The sequence below is a fragment of the Jaculus jaculus genome, chromosome 11 (genome assembly GCF_020740685.1).
Source record: "Jaculus jaculus isolate mJacJac1 chromosome 11, mJacJac1.mat.Y.cur, whole genome shotgun sequence".
Classification (NCBI taxonomy): domain Eukaryota; kingdom Metazoa; phylum Chordata; class Mammalia; order Rodentia; family Dipodidae; genus Jaculus; species Jaculus jaculus.
The window spans coordinates 25,359,399-25,381,010 of NC_059112.1; the positions used below are offsets into that span (position 1 = coordinate 25,359,399).

The 21,612-nt window shown below is 43.2% G+C and overlaps 1 protein-coding gene across 1 annotated transcript in view; it reads left to right on the forward strand.

The window, feature by feature from the left end:
- Smim14 (small integral membrane protein 14) overlaps positions 1 to 21,612 on the forward strand; it is a 63,819-nt gene that overhangs the window by 18,610 nt on the left and 23,597 nt on the right. Inside the window, exon 2 of the mRNA XM_045130139.1 lies at positions 12,029 to 12,138. Within this exon, the coding sequence (XP_044986074.1) occupies positions 12,064 to 12,138 (75 nt within the window). The 5' untranslated portion in view covers positions 12,029 to 12,063. The remainder of the gene's footprint in view (positions 1 to 12,028; positions 12,139 to 21,612) is intronic.

Here is a 21,612-nt window from a genome sequence, read left to right on the forward strand (position 1 = left end):
CAGGATCTTAAACCAGACATGGTGGCGCATGCCTTTAATCCCAGTACTCGACAGGCAGAGGTAGAAGGGTCACCGTGAGTTTGAGGCCAGGCTGAGACTACAAAGTGAATTCCAGGTCAACCTGTGAAAGAGTGGGAATCAACCTAAAAAGAAAAAAAGTGGGGCTGATTAAGTGGTTAAGGTGCTTGCCTGCAAAGCTCAAGAACCCATGTTTGATTTCTCTCCAGATCCCATATAAGCCAGATCACAAAGGTTTGCACATGCTTACTAGGTGGCGAAAGCATCTGGAGTTGATTGCAGTGGCTGAGGCCCTGGCCCACCCATTCTCTTTTTTATTTTATTTTAATTAATTAATTATTATTATTATTATTTGGTTTCTTGAGATTGAATCTTGCTCTAGCCCAGGCTGGCCTGGAATTCATTCTGTAGTCTCAGGCTAGCCTTGAACTCATAGTGATCCTCCTATCTCTGCCTCCCACATGCTGGGATTAAAGGTGTGTGCCACCATCCCCGACTAAGAAGAGGAATTCTTGCTAACCATTTGCGGAACTACAAAATGACAGAAACATACATGCATACTTGTTTTTCAAGGTAGAGCCTTGCTGTAGCCCAGGGTGATCTGAAATTCATTGTGTAGTCTCAGGTTGGCCTTGAATTCACTGTGATCCTTCTACCTCTGCCTTCCAAGTACTAGGATTAAAAGATGTGTGTCACCATGCCCAACTCCCATTACTTTTATTTATCTTTTTTAATTAATTCCCTGCCCTGCACTTTCTCCTTTGAAACTCTATTCTTCATCATATCCCTTCCCCCTCTCAATCAGTCTATTTTTTATTTCGATGTCATGATCTTTTCCTATTATGATGGTCTTATGTAGGTAGTGTCAGGCACAGTGAGGTCATGGATATCCAGGCCACTTTGTGTCTGGAGGAGCACATTGTAAGGAGTCCTACCCTTCCTATGGCTCTTACTTTCTTTCTGCCACCTCTTCCGCAATGGACCCTGAGCCTTGGAAGGTGTGATTGAGATATTCCCGTGCCGAGCACTCCTCTGTCACTTCTTCTCAGCACCATGGTGCCTTCTGAGTCATCCCAAGGTCACTACCATCTGAAAAGAGAAGGTTCTCTAGTCAAAAGTGAGAGTAGCATTAATATATAGGTACGAACATTGAGAGAAGTACTTACTAGGCAGTTTGGTAAGCATAGTATATACATTTAGCCAGACAGCAGCCGATGTTACACTCATAGGGCTCATGACTATCCCTGTTACAGGTTTTCAGTATCAAGGATGTATTCCCTGTCATGGAGCAGGCCTCCAGTCAAATTAGAGGGCAGTTGGTTTCCACCATGATAGACATGTAACTATTGCATCCGCTGTCTCAGGATCCTCCACACTGATTTCCACAATGGCTGGACCAGGTTGTATTCCCAACAGTGTAGAAGGGTTCCTTTTTTTCCACATCCCCGCCAACATTTATGATCATTTGTTTTCATGATGGTGGCCAATCTGACAGGAGTGAGATGGAATCTCAATGTAGTTTTAATCTGCATTTCCCTGATGACTAGGGATGTAGAACCTTTTTTTAGATGTTTATATACCATCTGTGTTTCTTCTTTTAAGAACTATATAGTTCCATAGCCCATTTTTAATTGGGTTGTTTAATTTCTTATTATTTAATTTTTTGAGCTCTTTGTATGTCCTATCAGATGTATAGCTGGCAAAGATTTTTCTCTCATTCTGTAAGTTGCCTCTTTGCTCTAGTCACAGTATCTTTTGCCATACAAAAGCTTTGTAGTTTCATGGGGTCCCAGCGGTTAATCTGTGGTTTTATTGCCTGAGCAATTGGGGTTATATTCAGAAAGTCTTTGCCAATACCAATATGTTGAAGGATTTCCCCTACTTTTTTTCTCTAGCAGTTTCTGAGTTTTGGGTCTGATTTTAGGTCTTTGATCCATTTGGACTTAATGCTTGTACACGGAGAGAGATAAGGATCTATTTTTTTTTTAAATTTTTAATTTTTTATTTATTTGAAAGCGACAGACACAGAGAGAAAGACAGATAGAGGGAGAGAGAGAGAATGGGTGCGCCAGGGCTTCCAGCGTCTGCAAACGAACTCCAGACGCATGTGCCCCCTTGTGCATCTGGCTAACGTGGGACCTGGGGAACCGAGCCTTGAACCGGGGTCCTTAGGCTTCACAGGCAAGCGCTTAACCGCTAAGCCATCTCTCCAGCCCAGGATCTATTTTCATCCTTCTACAGATACATACCAATTTTCCCAGCACCATTTTCTGAAGAGGCTGTCTTTTCTCCAATGAGTAAATTTGGCATTTTTGTCAAATATCAGGTGGTTATAGCTACCCAGACTTACGTCTTCAATTCTGTTCCATTGATCTCCATGTCTGTTTTTGTGCCATTACCATGCTTTTTTTTTTTACTATTGTTCTGTAATATAGGTTAAAATCTGGTATATTGATACCACCAGCCTTATTTTTTTTTTAAGGTTCTTTTTTTATTTTTTATTTTTTTTAATTAATTAATTAATTTATTTATTTGAGAGTGACAGACACAGAGAGAAAGACAGATAGAGGGGGAGAGAGAGAATGGGCGCGCCAGGGCTTCCAGCCTCTGCAAACGAACTCCAGACGCGTGCACCCCCTTGTGCATCTGGCTAACGTGGGATCTGGGGAACCGAGCCTCGAACCAGGGTCCTTAGGCTTCACAGGCAAGCGCTTAACCACTAAGCCATCTCTCCAGCCCAACCAGCCTTATTTTTATTGCTCAAAATTGTTTTAAATATTCAAGATTATTTTGTGCTTCCAAATGAGTTTTTGGATTGTTTTTTCTATTTCTGTGATGAATACCATTGAAATTTTGTTGGGGATTGCATTAAATGTGTAGATTGCAGCTGGGCATGGTGATGCATGCCTTTAATCCCAGCATTTAGGAGGCAGAGGTAGAAGGATCACCATGAGTTTGAGGCCACCCTGAGACTATATAGTGAATTCCAGGTAAGCCTGGACTATCGTGAGACCTTACCTCGAGAAACCAAAAAAAAAAAGTGTAGATTGCTTTTGGTAAGATTGCCATTTTCACAATATTGACTCTTCTGATCCAAGTACAGGGATGTCTTTACATTTCCTAGAGTCTCCTACAATTTCTCCCTTGAGTGTTTTAAAGTTTTTTATTTTTATTTTTTGGTTTTTCTTTTTTTCTGTTTTTATTTATTTATTTTTACTTTTTTTCTCAATTTTTATTAACATTTACCATGATTATAAAATGTATCCTATGGTAATACCCTCCCCCCCCACTTTCCCCTTTGAAATTCCATTCTCCATCATATCCCCTCCCCATCTCAATCAGTCTCTTTTTATTTTGATGTCATGGTCTTTTCCTCTTCTTATGATGGTCTTGTGTAGGTAGTGTCAGGCACTGTGAGGTCATGGATATCCAGGCCATTTTGTGTCTGGAGGGAGCACGTTGTAAGGAGTCCTACCCTTCCTTTAGCTCTTACATTCTTTCTGCCACCTCTTCCGCATTAGACCGTGAGCCTTGGAAGGTGTGATCAAGATGTTACTCAGTACTCCAGTCACTTCTTTCCAGCACTATGATACCTTCTGAGTCGTCCCAAGGTCACTGCCATCTGAAAAGAAAATTCTGTACCCAAAGTGAGAGTAGCATTAATATAAGGGTATGAATTTTAAGAGAAGTGCTTACTGGGCAGTTTGATAAGCATAGTATATACATTTATCCAGACATCAGCAGATTTTATACTTCTGGGGCTCATGACTACCCCTGTTTTAAGTTTTCAGGATCAGGGATGTATTCCCTCCCATGGAGCGGGCCTCCAGTCCAATTGGAGGGCAGCTGGTTTCCACCATGATAGATATGCCACCATTGTACCCGTTGGCTCATTTGGGCTGGCTGGCCAATTATAAGGCTTGCAGTGTCCACTGTTGAGTACCTTTACTGGTGGTATCTCTTTCTCCCATTGAACTGCATGTAGAATGGCTTCTTCCAGCTTTCTGTCAGCTGGTCTACATGGAGGAGGTTATCAGCTCAGTTCCAGCAGGATTTCTCAGTGGCCTTGCAGTCCAAGTATGTGGAGTCTTCAGCAATAGGGTCTTACCATCTATTCCTGGTGGGAAACCAAGGGCCTCGGCAATGGCCTGTAATTTTTTGGGGGCATCAGGGATCTACCTGACCAACCACTCACTGAAAGATATCACATCCCTGGCACTGAAATTTTTCTAGCAATGATCTACAGCTTCCGAGTGTTCCATTGTCCAAAACCGGAGGATTCCATATGATTTATTTATATCTTCTTCCATTTTGATTAGCCCTCCCTCCACCTTAAAAAGGCAATTTTAAAACGGAAACTAGGGCCAGAGAGCTGGCTTAAAGGTTAAGGCACTTGCCTGAGAAGCATAAAGACCCAGGTTCGAGTTTCCTGGTCCTACGTAAGCCAGATGAACAAGGTGATACATGCATCTGGAGTGCATTTGCAGTGACTAGAGGCCCTAGTGTGCCCATTCTCTCTCTCTCTCTCTCGTAAATAAATTTAAAATAAAGTAGGAATTAAAACAGAAACTGTTAACTGAAAACTGAATAGAATTTAAAACAGCTCAAGTTCACATGTAGAAAGCCCCCTAGAAGCAGAGCACTCTTGAGGAGTGGCTTAGTTTTAAAGTATACTTTCTCATTTACTGGAGGCTAATAGCAATAAGCATAAGTTAAAATTCTAGTTTGTCTACATGTTCCTGGCATCCATAGACACAGGGAAAGTAAACATTGCAAATAGTAAATATTTACTTAGTGAGTTGATGTAGCTATAGTACTGAGGGGAAGGGAGAGTCATGACTAGGGTAGGTTCCTGCCTTTAAGAAGCTGTGTTTGGGGAGAAGGGCAGAAATTCAGTTTTGTCAATTAAAGTAAAAACAGACTTGAAAGTAGCCTTGTTAGGGCTGGGGAGATGGCTCAGTGGATTAAGGGCTTGCTGTGCAAGCATGAGTACCCAAGTTCAGATTCCCAGAGCCTGTGGAAGGCTGGATGCTGCAGGCACTGGCATCTGTACTCCCAGAGTACCTTTGACGAGAAGGGAAGGGGAGACAGCAGAATCACCTGCAAGCTCAACAAGAGACCCTGCCTCAAACAAGGTACAAGGCAAGGACTGGCCCCCAGTGTCCTTTGACCTCCATGTGTGTGCCTTTTCTTCCCTCAGTACCATGTACATACACACCTTTTTTTCTTTTGAGGGAAGCCCAACAGACTGCCCATCGCCCCCCCCCCCTTTTTTAGGAGAGGAGGAGAGAGAGAGAGAGAATTAGCACATAGTTCAGGCTGACCTGAAATTCACTATGTAGTCTCAGGGTGGCCTCGAACTCATGGTGATCCTCTTACCACTGCCTCCTGAATGCTGGGATTAAAGGTGTGTGCCACCATGCCTGCCTTGTTGATTCTTTTTCTTAACACAATATTTGCTCATTTTTCTGTTGAGATTTTATTTTAATTTTGAAATTTTTAGAGTTCTCTCTAAATTAGGGAAATTGGCCTTGATATAAATTGCAAAGTTCTTGCAAGTTGGATCTAATGATTTCTTTGACTTATATCCTTATACTTATCTTTCCCTAGTCATCTCGTAGTTATATACATGGGCCATCTTGTGGATACATTGAATGTATTGTGTTGGTTGACCTATTCCTATGTGTGACTTCATTTTAAAAGCTTAAATGGGGCTGGAGAGATGGCTTAGTGGTTAAGGAGCTTGCTTGCAAAGTCAAACGACCGAAGTTGATTCCCCAGGACCCACATAGACCAGATGTACAACGTGGCTCATGCATCTGGAGTCATTTGCAGTGGTAGGAGGCCCTAGGTGCCCATTCTCTATCTGTTTTTCTCTCTCTCTCAAATACATAAATAATTAATTTTTTTAAAGCTCAGACCACTCAAACATCTAGAACTTACTTTACTGTAATGAATGAGGATAGTGAGGAGGAGCTCATAGTGAGGAGGAACATTGTTGATCGAATAGTTTGTGCTCTTCCTACTGATTTCATACACTATCACCAAAACCTATTTATTGTTCCAATATGATCCACCATCACTGGCCTTTTGAAAGAGTGTTTGTTCTAACTAGATGTGTGTCCTTCTGTCCTGGGGATTGAAACTTGAGACTCTCGCATGCCAGGCAAGTATGTATGTACTATTAATTGACCTATGTCCTCATCGCCTCCTTTTTTATTATTTATTTAATTTGTTTTTTTGAGGTAGAATCTCACTGTATGTAGCCCAGGCTGACCTGGAATTCACCATGGAGTCTCAGGGTGGCCTCGAACTCACGGCAATCCTCCTACTTCTGCCTCCCGAATGCTGGGATTAAAGGCGTACGCCACCACACCCAACTTTATTATTAAATTTTACTTCATTTATTTATTTTGAGGTAGGGTTTAACTATAGCCTGGCTTCCCTGGAATTCACTATGTAGTCTCAGGGTGGCCTTGAACTCACAGTGATCCTCCTACCTCTTCCTCCCAAGTGCTGGAATTAAAGGTGTGCACCATCATCGCCTGGCTCTAAACTTTTTAAAATATTTTATTTTTATTTGTAGAGGGGGAGGGAGAGGGATGGGCACACAGGGCCTTTAGCCACTGCACATGAACCTCCAGGCACATGTGCCACCTTATGCATCTGGCTTATGTGGGTTTTGGGGAGTTGAGCCTGGGTCCCTGGATTTCACAAGCAAGTGCCTTAACCACCAAGCCATTTCTCTAGCCCTAACTTTTTTTTGTTTTTTCTTTTGAGGTAGAGTCTCACTCTGGTCTAGGCTGACCTGGAATTCACTCTGTAGTCTCAGGGTGGCCTCGAACTCACGGCGATCCTCCTACCTCTGCCTCCCAAGTGCTGGGATTAAAGGCATGTGCCACCACGCCCGGCTACTAGCCCTATTTTTTTAAACTTTTCAAAGACAGGGTCTTCCTAAGTTGCTGAGGCTGGCCTTAAACTCTATATTCCAGGATGGCTTTGAACATGTATTTCTTTGGCTCTGTCTCTTGGATTACAAGCCTATGCTGCTAGGCCCAGCCAGATGCTATCTCCTCTGGTTTACTCCTGTCGTTTTTCACTGGGAAGCCAAGGTGATCTTTGCAAAATATGCCAGGATAAAACCTAAATAGTTCACATTACTCTTTTTCTCCTCAACATGGCCTAAAAGAGCTATAAGGCCCCCACTCTTTCGGACCCCCTCCTATTTCATTTTAGATCCCCCTCCCAGTAAGCATTTCGGCATAAAAGCTTCTCTGGGCATAAACTGCATCAGTCATAAGACTCACTTCATTTGTTTTCCCATCTCTCAGAGAATGTTCTTCTCTGCATGATGTGCACTGTCTGGAAAACCGCTGGTTTAGGCATTTTATCCAGCTTCTAAAAATTGCCCTGGGCAGGATAAATCTGGTTGCTAGTATTCCATCTTGGCCTCCTATTCCTATTTATTTTTTAGAAAGTAACAAGGTATTTCCTTGCTATTGTCATTAGTTGCATCCCATAAATTGGGTCATTTGAGATACCTCATTTTTCTAAAACTTTTTTTGTTTTTTGAGGCAGGGTCTCACTCTAGTCCAGGCTGACCAGGAACTAACTCTGTAGCTCTAGGCTGGCGTTGGACTTACGGAAACGCTCCTACCTTACTTCAGCCTCCCAAACACTAGGATTAAAGGTTTTATTTATTTATTTATTTATTTATTTATTTATTTATTTTAACAAGCACACACACACACACACACACACACACACACACACACACAGAGGTAGAGGTAGAGTGAAGAGAGACAGAGTATGGGCACTCCAGGGCCTCAGCCACTGCAGACAAACTCCATGTGCTACCTTGTGCATGACATGAGTATTTGGGAGTTGAACCTGGGTCCTTAGGCTTTGCAGGCAAGCACCTTAATCTCTCAGCCATCTCTCCAGCCCAGGTTTTTTGTTTAGAATATTACAATATTGCTTATTTGGTTAGGGGTAGTTGAATTTCACTCATGAGCATAGGCTAGCTTCAAACTTGCTGGCCTCAAACTTACTGTCATCTTGCCTCAGCCTCCTGAATGCCCAACAATGCTGTTTTCTTTTTGATCCCTGAGGCCAGACTGGCCTTCAGCTCACAGCTATCCTCCTTAGTGCTGGGACTAAAGGCGTGTGCCACTACTACCTACTTTTTTTTTTTTTTTTGGGTAGTTTCTCAATTTTTTTCAAGGTAGGATCTAGGTATAGCCCAGGCTGACCTTTAATTCTCTGTGTAGTCCCAGGTTAGCCTCAATCTCATAGCAGTTCTCCTACCTCTGCCTCCCAAGTGCTAGGATTAAAGGCATGCACCACCACACCCAGCTATCTTTTTTTTAAGATTTATGTTTATTTGTTTATTTATTTTCAAGCAGGGGTGGGTGGGTGAATGAATGAATATGGGTGCATCAAGGCCTCTAACCATTGCAAATGAACTCCAGATGCATGTGCCCCTTTGTGCATCTGGCTTTACTTAGGTGCTAGGGACTCCAACCAAGGTTGTTAGGCTTTGCAGGAAATTATTCCCTGAACAGCTGAGCCATCTCCCCAGCAGTCCCCCCACTTTCTTTTTTTTTTTTTTTTTGAGGTAAGGTCTCACTCTAGCTCTTACTCTAGTCTCAGTGGCCTTGAACTCACGGTGATCCTCGTACCTCCTCCTCCCTAGTGCTGGGATTAAAGGCATGTGCCACCATTCCCAGCTTTTTAAACTTTTTGTTTTGTTTTCAAGGTAGGATCTCACTCTAGCTCAGGCTGACCTGAAATTCGCTATGTAGTCTCAGGGTGGCCTGGAACACATGGTGATCCTCCTACTTCACCTCCCAAGTGCTGGGATTAAAGGCATGCACCACCACACCCAGTTTTTTATTTCTCAATTTTTATCAACATTTCCCATGATTATAAAAAGTATCCCATGGTAATACCCTCCCCCCCAGCTTTTTAAACTTTTTTGTTTTTATTTTTATTTATTTGAGATTAACAGAAAGAGAAAGAAGTAGAGAGAGAGAGAGAGAAAAAAAATGGGTGTGCCAGGGCCTCCAGCCATTGCAAACAAACTCCAGATGCATGCGTGCCCCCCTTGTGCATCTGGCTTATGTGGGTCCTTGGGAATCAAGCCTCAAACCCGGGTCCTTAGGCTTCAAAGGCAAGCGCTTAATTGCTAAGTCATCTCTCCAGCCCCCTTTTAAGTATTTTTAATTGACAGTTTCTATACTTAACAGACAATAAACCATGATAATTCTTTCCCCTCCCCCACTTTTCCCTTTACAACTACTCTCTATCATATCCCCTTCTTCTCTCTCAGTCTTTTTAAAAAATATTTTATTTATTTATTTGAGAGAGAGAGGAAGAAGCAGAGAGAAAGACAGAATGGGCATGCCAGGGCCTCCAGCCACTGCAAAGGAACTCCAGACGCATGTGCCTCCTTGTGCCTCTGGCTTATGTGGGTACTTGGGAATCGAACCAATATCCTTAGGCTTTGTAGCCAAATGCCTTAACCACTAAGCTATTTCCCCAGCCCCTGTTAGTCTCTCTCCTTTTTTAAAAATTAATTAATTTTTTATTAACAACTTTCGTGATTGCAAACAATATCCCATGGTAATGCCCGCTAGTCTCTCTCTTATTTTTTTTTTTATTTTTTATTTTTGGTCTCATTGTAGCTCAGGCTGACCTGGGATTTACTATGTAGTCTCAGGGTTGCCTCGAACTCACAGTGATGCTTCTTTTTTTTTTTTTATTTATTTGAGAGCGACAGACAGAGAGAGGAAGAGGCAGATAGAGGGAGAGAGAATGGGTGCGCCAGGGCCTCCAGCCACTGCAAACGAACTCCAGACGCGTGCACCCCCTTGTGCATCTGGCTAACGTGGGTCCTGGGGAGTTGAGCCTCGAACCAGGGTCCTTAAGCTTCACAGGCCAGCGCTTAACCGCTGAGCTGTCTCTCCAGCCCCAACAGTGATGCTTCTACCTCTGCCTCCCAAGTGCTAGGATTAAAGGCGTGCGCCACCACGCCCGGCTTTTTCTTTTATTTTGATGTCATTCATTGTCTTTTTCTTCTATTATGAGGGTCTTGGGACAGTATTGCTAGGCACCGTGAGGTCGTGGATATCAAGGCCAATTTCTGACCGACAGTTGTATTTAAGGAGTGGTGGTGCCCTTCCTTTGCTGTACATTCTTTCCTCCACCTTTTCTGAAATGGACCCTGAGCCTTAGAGGGTGTGATAGAGATGTTTCAGTGCTGGACACTCCTCCATCACTTCTTCTCAGCACTATGTTTTCTTTTGGGTCATCCCAGTGGTCACCACCATCTGAAGGAGGAGCTTCTCTAACCAGAAGTGAGAGTAGCATTAATATATGAATATGAACATTAGGTGTAGTGCTTACTGGACATTTATCCAGACAAGAACAGGCTTTATACCCCTAAGGCTCATGATCCCCCTCCCCTGCCATAGGCTTTTGATTAAATTTTCGGTATTAGGCATGTATTCCCTCCCATAGAGTGGGCCTTCAGTCCAATTAGAGAGCAGTTGTTTTCCCCCAGAGCAGACATGCCATTATTGCACTCATTCAGTCATTCAGCCTGTCTGGCCAAACTTGAGACTTCCAGTGTCCACTATTTTCACCGCTGATGATGTCTTGTCTCCCACAAGACTGCATACAGTGCAGCTTTTTCCAGCTTTCAGTTGGCTGGGCTACAGGGAGAAGTTTTCTCCTCAGCACCAGCTTGATTTCTCACTGACTTTGCTGCCAGGCACGTGAAGTCTTCAGCAATAGGGTCTTACCATCTGTCTCTCATGGGAAACCAAGGGCCTTGGCAATAGCCTGTAAGGTTTTAGAGGCAACAGGGAGCTCCCTGGCCAGAAACTCACTGGAAGGTATCCCATCCCAGGCACTGAAAACTTTCTAGTAACAATCTATGGTTTCTGGATGTGCCATTATCCAAAAAAGTAGGCTTTCTTATGTCTAATTCAGAATATCTTGAATTTTGATTGATCCTCCTCACCGTTCTTTTACTCAATCTCTTCCCATGGCCTTGGGTTTTTTTTTTTTTTCCTTTCTTTTTTTTTTGGTCTCTGTAGGGTCTCAATCTAGCCCAGGCTGACTAGAATTCACTACATAATCTCAGGGTGGCCTTGAACTCATGGCAGGTGTCCTGCCTCTACCTCCCGGGTGCTGGGATTAAAGGCATGTGTCGTCATGCCCAGCATACCACCTACTTTATTTTGTTTTTTAAATATTTATTTTATTTATTTATATGAGAGAGGAAGAGAGAGAGAGAATGGGCATGCCAGGGCCTCTAGCCACTGCAAATGAACTCCAGATGCATGCACCACCATGTGCATTTGGCTTATGTGGGACCTAGAAAATTGAACCTGGGCCCTTAGGCATTACAGGCATGCACCTTAACTGCTAAGCCATCTCTCCAGCCCCGCCACCCCTTTTCTTGATGGCATAAAGCTTGCTTTAAATTTTTATTACAGGAAGATTTATTAAGGAATTAAGCTAGAATAGGCTGTTCCATCAGAGGCAGGGTCAGTGTAGAGTACCCAAAGAAATTTGTTTTATAGAAACTGGCTGGTGACAGAAGGGGCCAGTCACTTGTATAAATTCATATTTCACTTGATAAAATTCCTATACATTGAGCTGGAGAGATTGCTTAGTGGTTAAAGTGATGGCCTGTGAAACCTATGGAGCCATGTTCGATTCCCCAGTATACATATAAGCCAGATGCACATGGTGGTGCATGTGTCTAGAATTTGTTTGCAGTGGCTATAGGCCCTGATGTACCCATCTATCTATCTGCTTCTCTCTCTCTCTCATATATATAAAATAAAATTCCTAGTTCATAGGTGTGTGTCATTAATAAGCATGAACTACATGTAGCTTAAGCAAACCATTATGAATCTATACAACATGTGAATTTTTCATAGTTCAAGACAAAGCGTAACTGAATAGTAGTCTTATGCTATTTTTTCCTTCCTCCTAGATTTAAACAGTCAAGTAAAATCAAGCTGGGTAATCATGGCAGAAGGTGGCTTCGATCCCTGTGAATGTGTTTGCTCTCATGAACATGCGATGAGAAGGCTGATCAATCTGGTGAGATGAACAGGACAGTCCTCTTCAGATCTGCATCCTGTCTCTGGGACATGAGCGGCTCTTAGACGATTTGACAGAACGTTTGCCAGCAGTTCTTTTATTAGAGTTGAAAACATTATTTTCTTTATGTAGATATATTTTGATGAAATTTGCCATCGTTAGTAGATAACACATTCATCTCTAGCCTGTCCTACTCGTATTGGTACAAGTAATTGCGTTTAGTTACATAGGATTTGTTTGTCTGTTAAACTACCAGGAAGTCAGTTCCTGTTACAATATGGTTTAGTCCTTCTCCAGCATATGTCAATTCTGTTCATCAAGAATCTTTCAGAAGCCAGGCGTGGTGGCACACACCTTTAATCCCAGCACTCGGGAGGCAGAGGTAGGAGGATTGCCATGAGTTCAAGGCCACCCTGAGATGACAGAGTTAATTCCAGGTCAGCCTGGACCAGAGTGAGACCCTACCTCAAAAAAAAAAAGAATCTTTCAGAAGAACAGAACTGGTTGAATGAGTATGTATTATAAAGAGGATTAAAAACAATTGTCTTGCCGCGCATGGTGGCACACACCTTTAATCCCAGCACTCAGGAGGTAGAGGTAGGAGGATTGCCATGAGTTCGAGGCCAACCTGAGACTAGTGAATTCCAGGTCAGCCTGGGCTAGAGAAAGACCCTACTTCAAAATCAAACAAAAAAGTTTGTCTTATATGGGACAGGCTGAGTAGTCCAGTAGTAGGTGTCTGCAGGCTGCAGCGTCTTGAGAACTCCTCAGCTGCTCAGTCCTCGAGACTCAATGCATTAGCAGTCCCAGTCTGGTGCAGAAGGCCTGGAGGGTTCTTGGAGAGTCCCTGCTCTGAAGTCCATGCGGGAAGGCTGAAGAAGCTGGGTCCAGTGTCTATGAAGGATGGCAGCAACAGGGTAGATGCTCTCACCAGCAAGGGGCAAAATCAGGTTGGGAAAGGGGCTGCTTTTTCCTGGAACCTTTTAGGTTTTTTTTTTTTTTTTTTTTTGTTGTTGTTTTTCAAGGTAGGGTCTCACTCTAGTGCAGCCTGACCTGAATTCAAACTCACAGGTATCCTCCTGCTTTTGCCTCCTGAGGTCTGAGATTAAAGGTGTACACCACCACACCTGGCCTTCCTGGAGCCTTTTTATTTATTTATTTTTTTGTTTGTTTTTCGTGATAGAGTCTCAGTCACTCTAGCTGAGGCTGACCCAGCATTCACTGTGTAGTCTCAGGGTGGCCTTGAACTCATGGTGATCCTCCTACCTCTGCCTCCTGAGTGCTGGGGTCAAGGGTGCGGTGGCTGGAGCATTTTTATTTTATTTATTTATTTTTATTTTTAAAAAAATTTTTATTAACATTTTCCATGATTATAAAATATATCCCATGGTTATTCCCTCCCTCCTCACCCCCACACCTTCCCATTTGAAATGGAGCATTTTTAAATACAGGCTGCTGCCTGGAGGGCTGACCACACTGAGGGAGGGTCTTCTCCTCAGTTAATCCTTCCTGGAAATGTCCTTGCAGACCTGTCTAAGAGGGATGTCTCTTACTGAGTCCAGATCAATGAGTTGACAATATAAATTAACTGTAATAGCATTACACTAAAAACCTCTGGGCTGGGAAGATGGCTCAGGACACTTGCTTGTAAAACCTGCTGGCCCGGATTCAATCCCCAAGCTGCCCATATAAGCTGTATGTAAAATGTACAAGCATCTGGCATTTGTTTGTAGCTGCAAGACGTCCTGCTGTGCTCCCAACATGTATAGATAAATTTTTATTTGAGAGAGAGAGAGAGAGAGGGAATGAATATGAATGAATGGGTGCACCAGGGCCTCCAGCTACTGCAAGTGAACTCCAGGTGCAGCTCAAGGTGCCACCTTGTGCATCTGGTTTACATGGGCCCCGGGGAATCAAACCAAGGTCCTTTGGCTTTGCAGGCAAGTGCCTTTATTGCTAAGCCATCTCCTCAGTCCAATAAATAAATAAGTAAATAAATATTTTAAAAACTCCTATGTATAAGCTGTGCATGGTGGTACGCACTTTTCTTTTTTCCTTTGGTTTTTCGAGGTAGGGTCTCACTCTAGCCCAGGCTGACCTGAATTTCACTTTGTAGTCTCAGGGTGGCTCAAACTCATGGCGATCCTCCTACTTTTGCCTCCCAATTGCTGGGATTAAAAGTGTGCACCATCAACCAGGTGTGGTGGTGCACGCCTTTAATCCCAGCACTCAGGAGGTAGAGGTAGGTGGATTGCTGTGAGTTCAAGGCCACCCTGAGACTCCATAGTGAATTCCGGGTTAGCCTGGGCTAGAGTGAAGCTCTACCTCAACCTCCCCCCCACCAAAAAACATCCCTGTATAGAGCTGGGTGTGGTGGTGTACACCTTCAATACAAGCGCTCAGGAAATAGAGAGGATGGCCTTGAGTTTGAAGCCAGCCTGTCACTATAGAGTGAATTCCAGGTCAGCCTGGGCTATAGCCTGGGCTAGAGTGAGCCAGACCCTACCTCAGCCTCCCACCCCCAAAGAAATGGCTGAAGAGATGTCTTAGTGGTTAAGGCACTTGCCTGCAAAGCCAAAAGACCCAAGTTTGATTCCTCAGGACCCATGTAAGAAGATGCACAAGGCCGGGCGTGGTGGCGCACGCCTTTAATCCCAGCACTCGGGAGGCAGAGGTAGGAGGATTGCCATGAGTTCAAGGTCACCCTGAGATGACAGAGTTAATTCCAGGTCAGCCTGGACCAGAGTGAGACCCTACCTCGAAAAACCAAAAAAAAAAAAAAAAAAAAAAAAAAAAAGAAGATGCACAAGGTGGCACATGCATCTGGAGTTCATTTGCAATGGCTAGCTAGAGGCCCTGGCATGCCCATTCTCTCTCTCTCAAATAAACTATTAACAGAAAAAAATGGGGGGCTGTCGAGATGGCTTAGCGGTTAAGGTGTTTGCCTGCAGAGCCAAAGGATCCGGTTCTGCAGGACCCACATAAGCCAGATGCACAGGTGGCACATGCGTATGCGTCTGGAGTTTGTTTGCAGTGGCTGGATGCCCTGATGCGTTCATTCTCTCTCCTTCTCCCTCCCTCTGACTCTGTCTCTCTCCAATAAGTAAATAAAAACGAAATTTTTTAACAAAATAGGCTGAAGAGATGGCTTAGCAGGTAAGGTGCTTGCCTTAAAAGCCAAAGGACCTCTGTTCGATTCCCTAGCACCCATTTAAGCCAGATGCACAAGGTGGCACATGCGTCTGGTATTTGTTTGCAGTGACAGGAAGCCTTGGCATGCCCATTCTCTCTCTTTCTCTCAAATAAATAAATAAAAGTAAAATAAAATAAAAGCTGGGGACTGGAGAGATGACGTAGTGGTTAAGGCATTTACCTGCAAAGCTAAAGGACCCAAGTTTGACTCCCCAGGATCCATGTAAACCAGATGCACAAGGGGGCGCATGTGTCTGGAGTTTGTTTGCAGCAGCTGGAGGCCCTGGCATGTCCATTCTCTGGTGCATGTGCCTGGAGTGTGTTTGCAGTGGGTAAAGCCCTGGGATGCCTGTTCTCATTCTCCCTCTCTCATAAATAAAAAGAAAACAACAACAACAACAAAATTTCCCTGAACAAAACATTTCCAAATCTAGGTAAGTGGTCTTTGACATAGGTAGATTTACAGTGAACAAGTTAGGATAATTTGTCTTACTGATGGTTGTAGTGGGATTTGAATTTGAATGTTTTAAGATTTTCTTAGTTTAAAATCTTAAGCCATAACCAGGCATGGTGGTTTACGCTTTTAATCCCAGTACTTGGGAGGCAGAGGTAGGAGGATCGTTGTGAGTTCAAGGCCACCCTGAGACTACAGAGTGAATTCCATTTCAGCCTGAGCTAGAGAGAGACCATACCCTGAAAAACGAAACACAGACAAACATAAAAACAGGAATAGTGGTGCATGCCTTTAATCCTAGCAAGTCAGTGACTGAAAACAAAATGTCATCAAAAAATATGTATAGGATTGGAGAGATGGCTTAGTGGTTAAGGCGTTTGCCTATAAAGCCATAGGATCCTGGTTTGATTCTCCAGGACCCATGTAAGCCAGATGCACAAGGGGGCATGCATCTGGGTTTCTTAAAAAAAAAAAAAAAAAGAAAGAAAGAAAAATATGTATATATAAGGGGCTGGAGGGATGGCTTAGTGGTTAAGGCACAAAGCAGCACATGCATCTAGAGTTTGTTTACAGTGACAAGAGGCCCTGGTGTGTCCATTTTCTCTCTCTCTCTCTCTCTCTTTGCTTGCAAAAATAAATTTAAAAAATTATTTAAGGTTAGGGCTGGAGAGATGGCTTAGTGGTTAATGCACGTGCTTGCAAAGCTAAAGGACCCAGCCCTAGTTTCTTTATCCCAGATATAATGGCACTAGGAGGTGAGGTTAAGATGCTATTGTTGTTTTTACATGTTGTGTACATTTAAACCTAGTGAAACTCACATCTTAACAGATGGTAGATGGCATTTGCCTCCATTCTGCCCAATTACTGGTCAGATCATACCTGATGTTGTGATGTCCCAGTGAGGGATCTTGTGAAGGTCTGGGTGTGTTTTATGTGGACATGCTGCTTCACTTATTCTGTGTGTTGCATTACCCCTGTCAGGTCCAAGCTTTGTCATGTCTGAGCTCTTTGACATTAAATCTGTGATGTAAAAATGTATGATGTGCTATGAATTTTATGCATAATAAATTATGACCTATTATAACCTGTAAAACATTTCTTGTAAATGACTTAGCTTACTTTTCCATTTATGTACACTTTCTTGTATAAATTTACAGAGTATTTTTTGTGACCTCTTCTTTAAACATTTCCATACTCTTTTCCCTAGTGCCTATTTGCATGAAAGAAACTTGGGTTCTCTTGTTTGTAGCCATCTTGAGAATCCCTGTCATTACTGTAGTTTATAACTTTTTCTAATTTAAACAATCAAAATCAATGTTAAAATAATGCCTTTTATATCCTACTTTCCAAATAAGTTCTCGTTTTACTTAAAAAAAAAAAAAAGCTAAAGGACCCAGGTTCAAGTCCCCAGAACCCACTTAAGCCAGATGCACAAAGTGGAACATGTGTCTGGAATTTATTTGCAGCAGTTTAAGGCCCTGGTGCACCCATTCTCTTTCACTCTCTGTGCTTCTTTCTCTCAAATAAAGATATTAAAAAAAAAAAAAAAAAGCAGGGCATGGTGGCACATGCCTTTAATCCCAGCACTTGGGAGGCAGAGGTAGGAGGATCGTCATGAATTCGAGGCCAACTTGAAACTACATTTTGAATTCCAGGTCAACCTGGGCTAGAGAAAGACCCTACTTCGAAAAACAAACAAACAAACAAACAAAAAAAGCTACTACTACTAATAATAATAATAAAATTTAAGGTTATAAAAAGTAGATAAGCCTCAGATGTCTCCTATGCCTTTATGGATACAACCAGCAATTCAAACTCCTCCACTATTTTATCCTTACAGTCGTTTGCTTTTCTTTCTTTAAGTAGAAACTTTGGACGCATCATGTGTTGGTACTGTTCCCTGCTACCATTCCAGTGAGTGCCCTCCTTAGTGGGATTATTGGTGTTCACCATGGCATTGTGTCGGTTATGAGTTGTGAGAGCAACAGTCAGTCATTGTGGAGGTGCATGCCTCTGGATTTCTTAAATATATTTTTCATATCAGGAACAAATTTGTTCATTTACCTCTCATTCTGTCTGTGCTCATTCTTTTATGTATCTTGTGGTAGTGTTCTACACTGTATTATGAAGCTGCAGTGTTTACACTCCAAGTTGTTTGTAACTGCAGCACGAAGAATGCCCATGTGGAGTGCTCATAACACTGCTGCACTTACTCTTGGCACATCACTTAAATGTGTCATTATATTACTGAAGTTTTGTTTGATTAGGTTTTGAAGGTAGGGTCTTGCTGTAATCCAGGCTGACATGGAATTCACCATGTAGTTGGCTGGAGAGATGACTTAGAGGTTAAGGTGGTTGCCTGCGAAGTCTAAGGAGCCAGGCTCAATTCCCCAGTACCCATGTAAGCCAGATGTATATGGTGGCACATGCATCTGAAGTTTGTGTATGGTGGCTAGAGTCTCTGGTGTACCCATTCTCTCTCTGTCCCTCTTCCTCTTAATCTCTCTCTCAAGTAATTGATAAAAATTAAAAGAGTAGCCGGGCATGGTGGTGCACGCCTTTAATCCCAGCACTGGGGAGGCAGAGGTAGGAGGATTGCCATGAGTTCAAGGCCACCCTGAGATGACAGAGTTAATTGCAGGTCAGCCTGCACGAGAGTGAGACCCTACCTCGGAAAAGGGGGAGAGGGAGAGGGGGGAGGGGGAGAGGGGGGAGGGGGAGAGGGAGAGGGGGGAGAGGGAGAGGGGGGAGAGGGAGAGGGAGAGGGAGAGGGAATGGGTGCACCAGGGCCTTTGGGACTGCAAACGAACTCCAGATGCATGTGCCCCCTTGAACATATGGTGATACATGGATATTAGGGAATCAAACTCGGCTCCTTAGGCTTTGCACTAAATGTCTTACCCACTGAGGCATTTCTTCAACTCGAAATTCTTTTTTTTTTGGGGGGGGTGGTGTTTCGAGGTAGGGTCCTGCTCTAGCCCAGGCTGACCTGGAATTTGCTGTGTAGTCTCAGGGTGACCTTGAACTCATGGCCATCCTCCTACCTCTGCCTCCCCCTACCTCTGCTCCTGGGTGCTGAGATTAAAGGTGTGTATCATTATACCCAGCTCCTAAAAATTTATTTTTTGGTTGTTGGTTTTTGTTTTTCGAGGTAGGCTCTTATTCTAGCCAAGGCTGACCTGGAATTCACTATGTAGTCTCAGGGTGGCCTTGAACTCACAGCAATCCACTTACCTCTGCCTTCCAAGTGCTGGGATTAAAGGCATGCGCCACCACGCCCGGCTTCTAAATTATTGTTTTAAAATAACTTCCTGAGTATTTTTTAGCAAAAGTAGCCAGAAAGGAAAATCAGCTGTTTTCTCATAACTGTGTAAATATGTAGTATTCTTGTGGGTGTTGCATTTTTATTTTTAATTTTTGTTTTTATTTTTATTTATTTATTTCAGAGCAACAGAGAGGCTGAGAGAGAGACAGAGGGAGAGAGAATGGGTGTGCCAGGGTCTCCAACCACTGCAAATGAACTCCAGATGGGTGCGCCACCTTGTGCATCTGGCTTATGTCGGTCCTGGGGAATTGAGCCTTGAACTGGGGTCTTTAGGCTTCACAGGCAAGCACTTAACTGCTAAGCCATCCTCCAGCCCTATTTTTATTTATTGATTTGAGCAGAAGAGGGAGAGAGAATGGGCATACTAGGGCCTCTAGCCACTGCAGACGAACTGCAGGTGCATGCGCTTTTGTGCATCTGGCTTATGGGAGTACTGGGGAATTGAACCTGGGTCCTTTGGCTTTGCTGGCAAGAGCCTTAACTGCTAAGCCATCTCTCTAGCCCTAGTATCCTTCTTTGGTAAGCCTCTCACTAAAACCCAGGGCAGCCTAGAACTTACTGTAGCTCAGGCTGCTCTCAAATTCATAATCCTCTCACCTCACTCTCTCAAGTGCTGGGATTAACAGTGTGAGCCACCATGCCTGGCTAATTCCTACTGTTATTAAAAATAATAATAATTTATAGTCTTAGCCTGGCATGGTGGCGCATGCCTTTAATCCTAGCACTTGGAAGGCAGACGTAGGAAGATTGCCGTGAGTTCAAGGCCAGCCCGAGACTACATAGTGAATTCCAGGTCAGCCTGGGCTACAGTGAGACCCTACCTTGAAAAAACAAAAAACAAATTATTATATAGTCTTAAAAGCAGCCTAAGGAGGTGTTTTTTCCATTGGATTCACTTACAAAATTATTCACTTTCTCCCCTGTTTTTTCTTATTTATCCTGTTCTGTTTAACCAGCTGTCCCTTGGTATATAGTTCCACTAATGATAGACTTCCAGAAAGAACACATGGATTTAGAAATATGAACTTGAATTAGTCTTGTTTTTCTTATTCTGTGTTGTAACCTAAGATGTGGAATGTGGGTAATCCTCCTTTTCAAGTGTCTTTGAAATTGTTGGGCTTGTATTTAGCTTTTAATCTAGCAAGTATGTCCAACCTTTGACACTGCAACACAGTGTTATTATCTACAGAGTTTGCATTCCAGAACTGTGCGATCAAGTTATAAAGTTGTTCTTTTGTTGTTCTTGTTTTGTTTTTGGTCTTTCAAGTTAGGGTCTCTCTCTAGCCCAGGCTGATTTGGAATCCACTATGTAGTCTCAGGCTGGCCTCATTCAGCAATCCTGTTACCTCAAACTTCCAAGTGCTGGAATTAAAGGCATGCACTACCACTCCTGGCTTTTTTTTGTTTTAAATTTTGTAATGTTTTAAATAAATTACTATTTTAGGCTAGGCCACTGTTGTGGTTTGAACTTAAAAATATTCCCCATAAGGTCATGGGTTTGAACACTTAATTCCCAGTTGTTGGCCCTATTTGTGAAGGCTGAGGAGCCTTGATGGAGGAAGTGGGTCCCTTGGGGTGGGTCTTATAACCAGCTGGCCTCCTGTTCCTGCCATCATGCCTCTACCTCCTCCTCATGCCTGGTGGAATGTATTCTCTGGAACCAGAAGCCAAAACAAACCCTCTTTTTTTTTTTTTTTTTTTTTTTTGACTTTTGGAGATCACAAGGTCTTACTCTAGCCCAGGCTGACCTGGAATTCACTATGTAGTCTCAGGCTGGCCTTGAACTCACAGTGATTCTCGTACTTCTGCCTCTTGAGTGCTGGGACTAAAGGCACACATCAGGGCTGGAGAGATAGTTTAGAGGTTAAGGCGTTTGCCTGTAAAGCCTAAGGACACATGTTTGACTCTCCAAATCCTACGTAAGCCAGGCACACTAAGGCGAGGCAAGTGCAAGGTCTCATGTGCTCACTAGGTGGCACAAGTGCCTGGACATTGATTGCAGTGGCTGAGGCACTGGCATGCCAGTTCTCTCTTTCTCTGTCTTTGTCTCTCTCATGCGCTTTCTCAAGGAATAAAGATCAGGGGCTGGAGGAGATGGCTTAGTGGTTAAGGCGCTTGCCTGCAAAGCCAAAAGACCTTGGTTCGATTCTCCAGAAACCATGTAAGCCAGAGATGCACAAGGGGGTGCATGCATCTGAAGTTCATTTGCAATGCCTGGAGGCCCTGGTGCACCCATCCTCTCTCACACACACACTCTACCTCCTTCTTTCTCTTTCTCTTAAATAAAATGTATTTAAAATTAAAATAAATAAACATTAACAAATAACAAGGTGCATGCCACCTTGTCTGGCCAAACCCTTCTTAAATTGCTTTGTTTAGGTAATTTGTCAAAGCAACAAATAAAATAACATTACTGGGCTCTTTTCTACCCATTCTCTCTGTCTCTCTCAAATAATAAATAAACAAAGGTGTGTACCACCACACTCAGCAACAATTTTTTTTG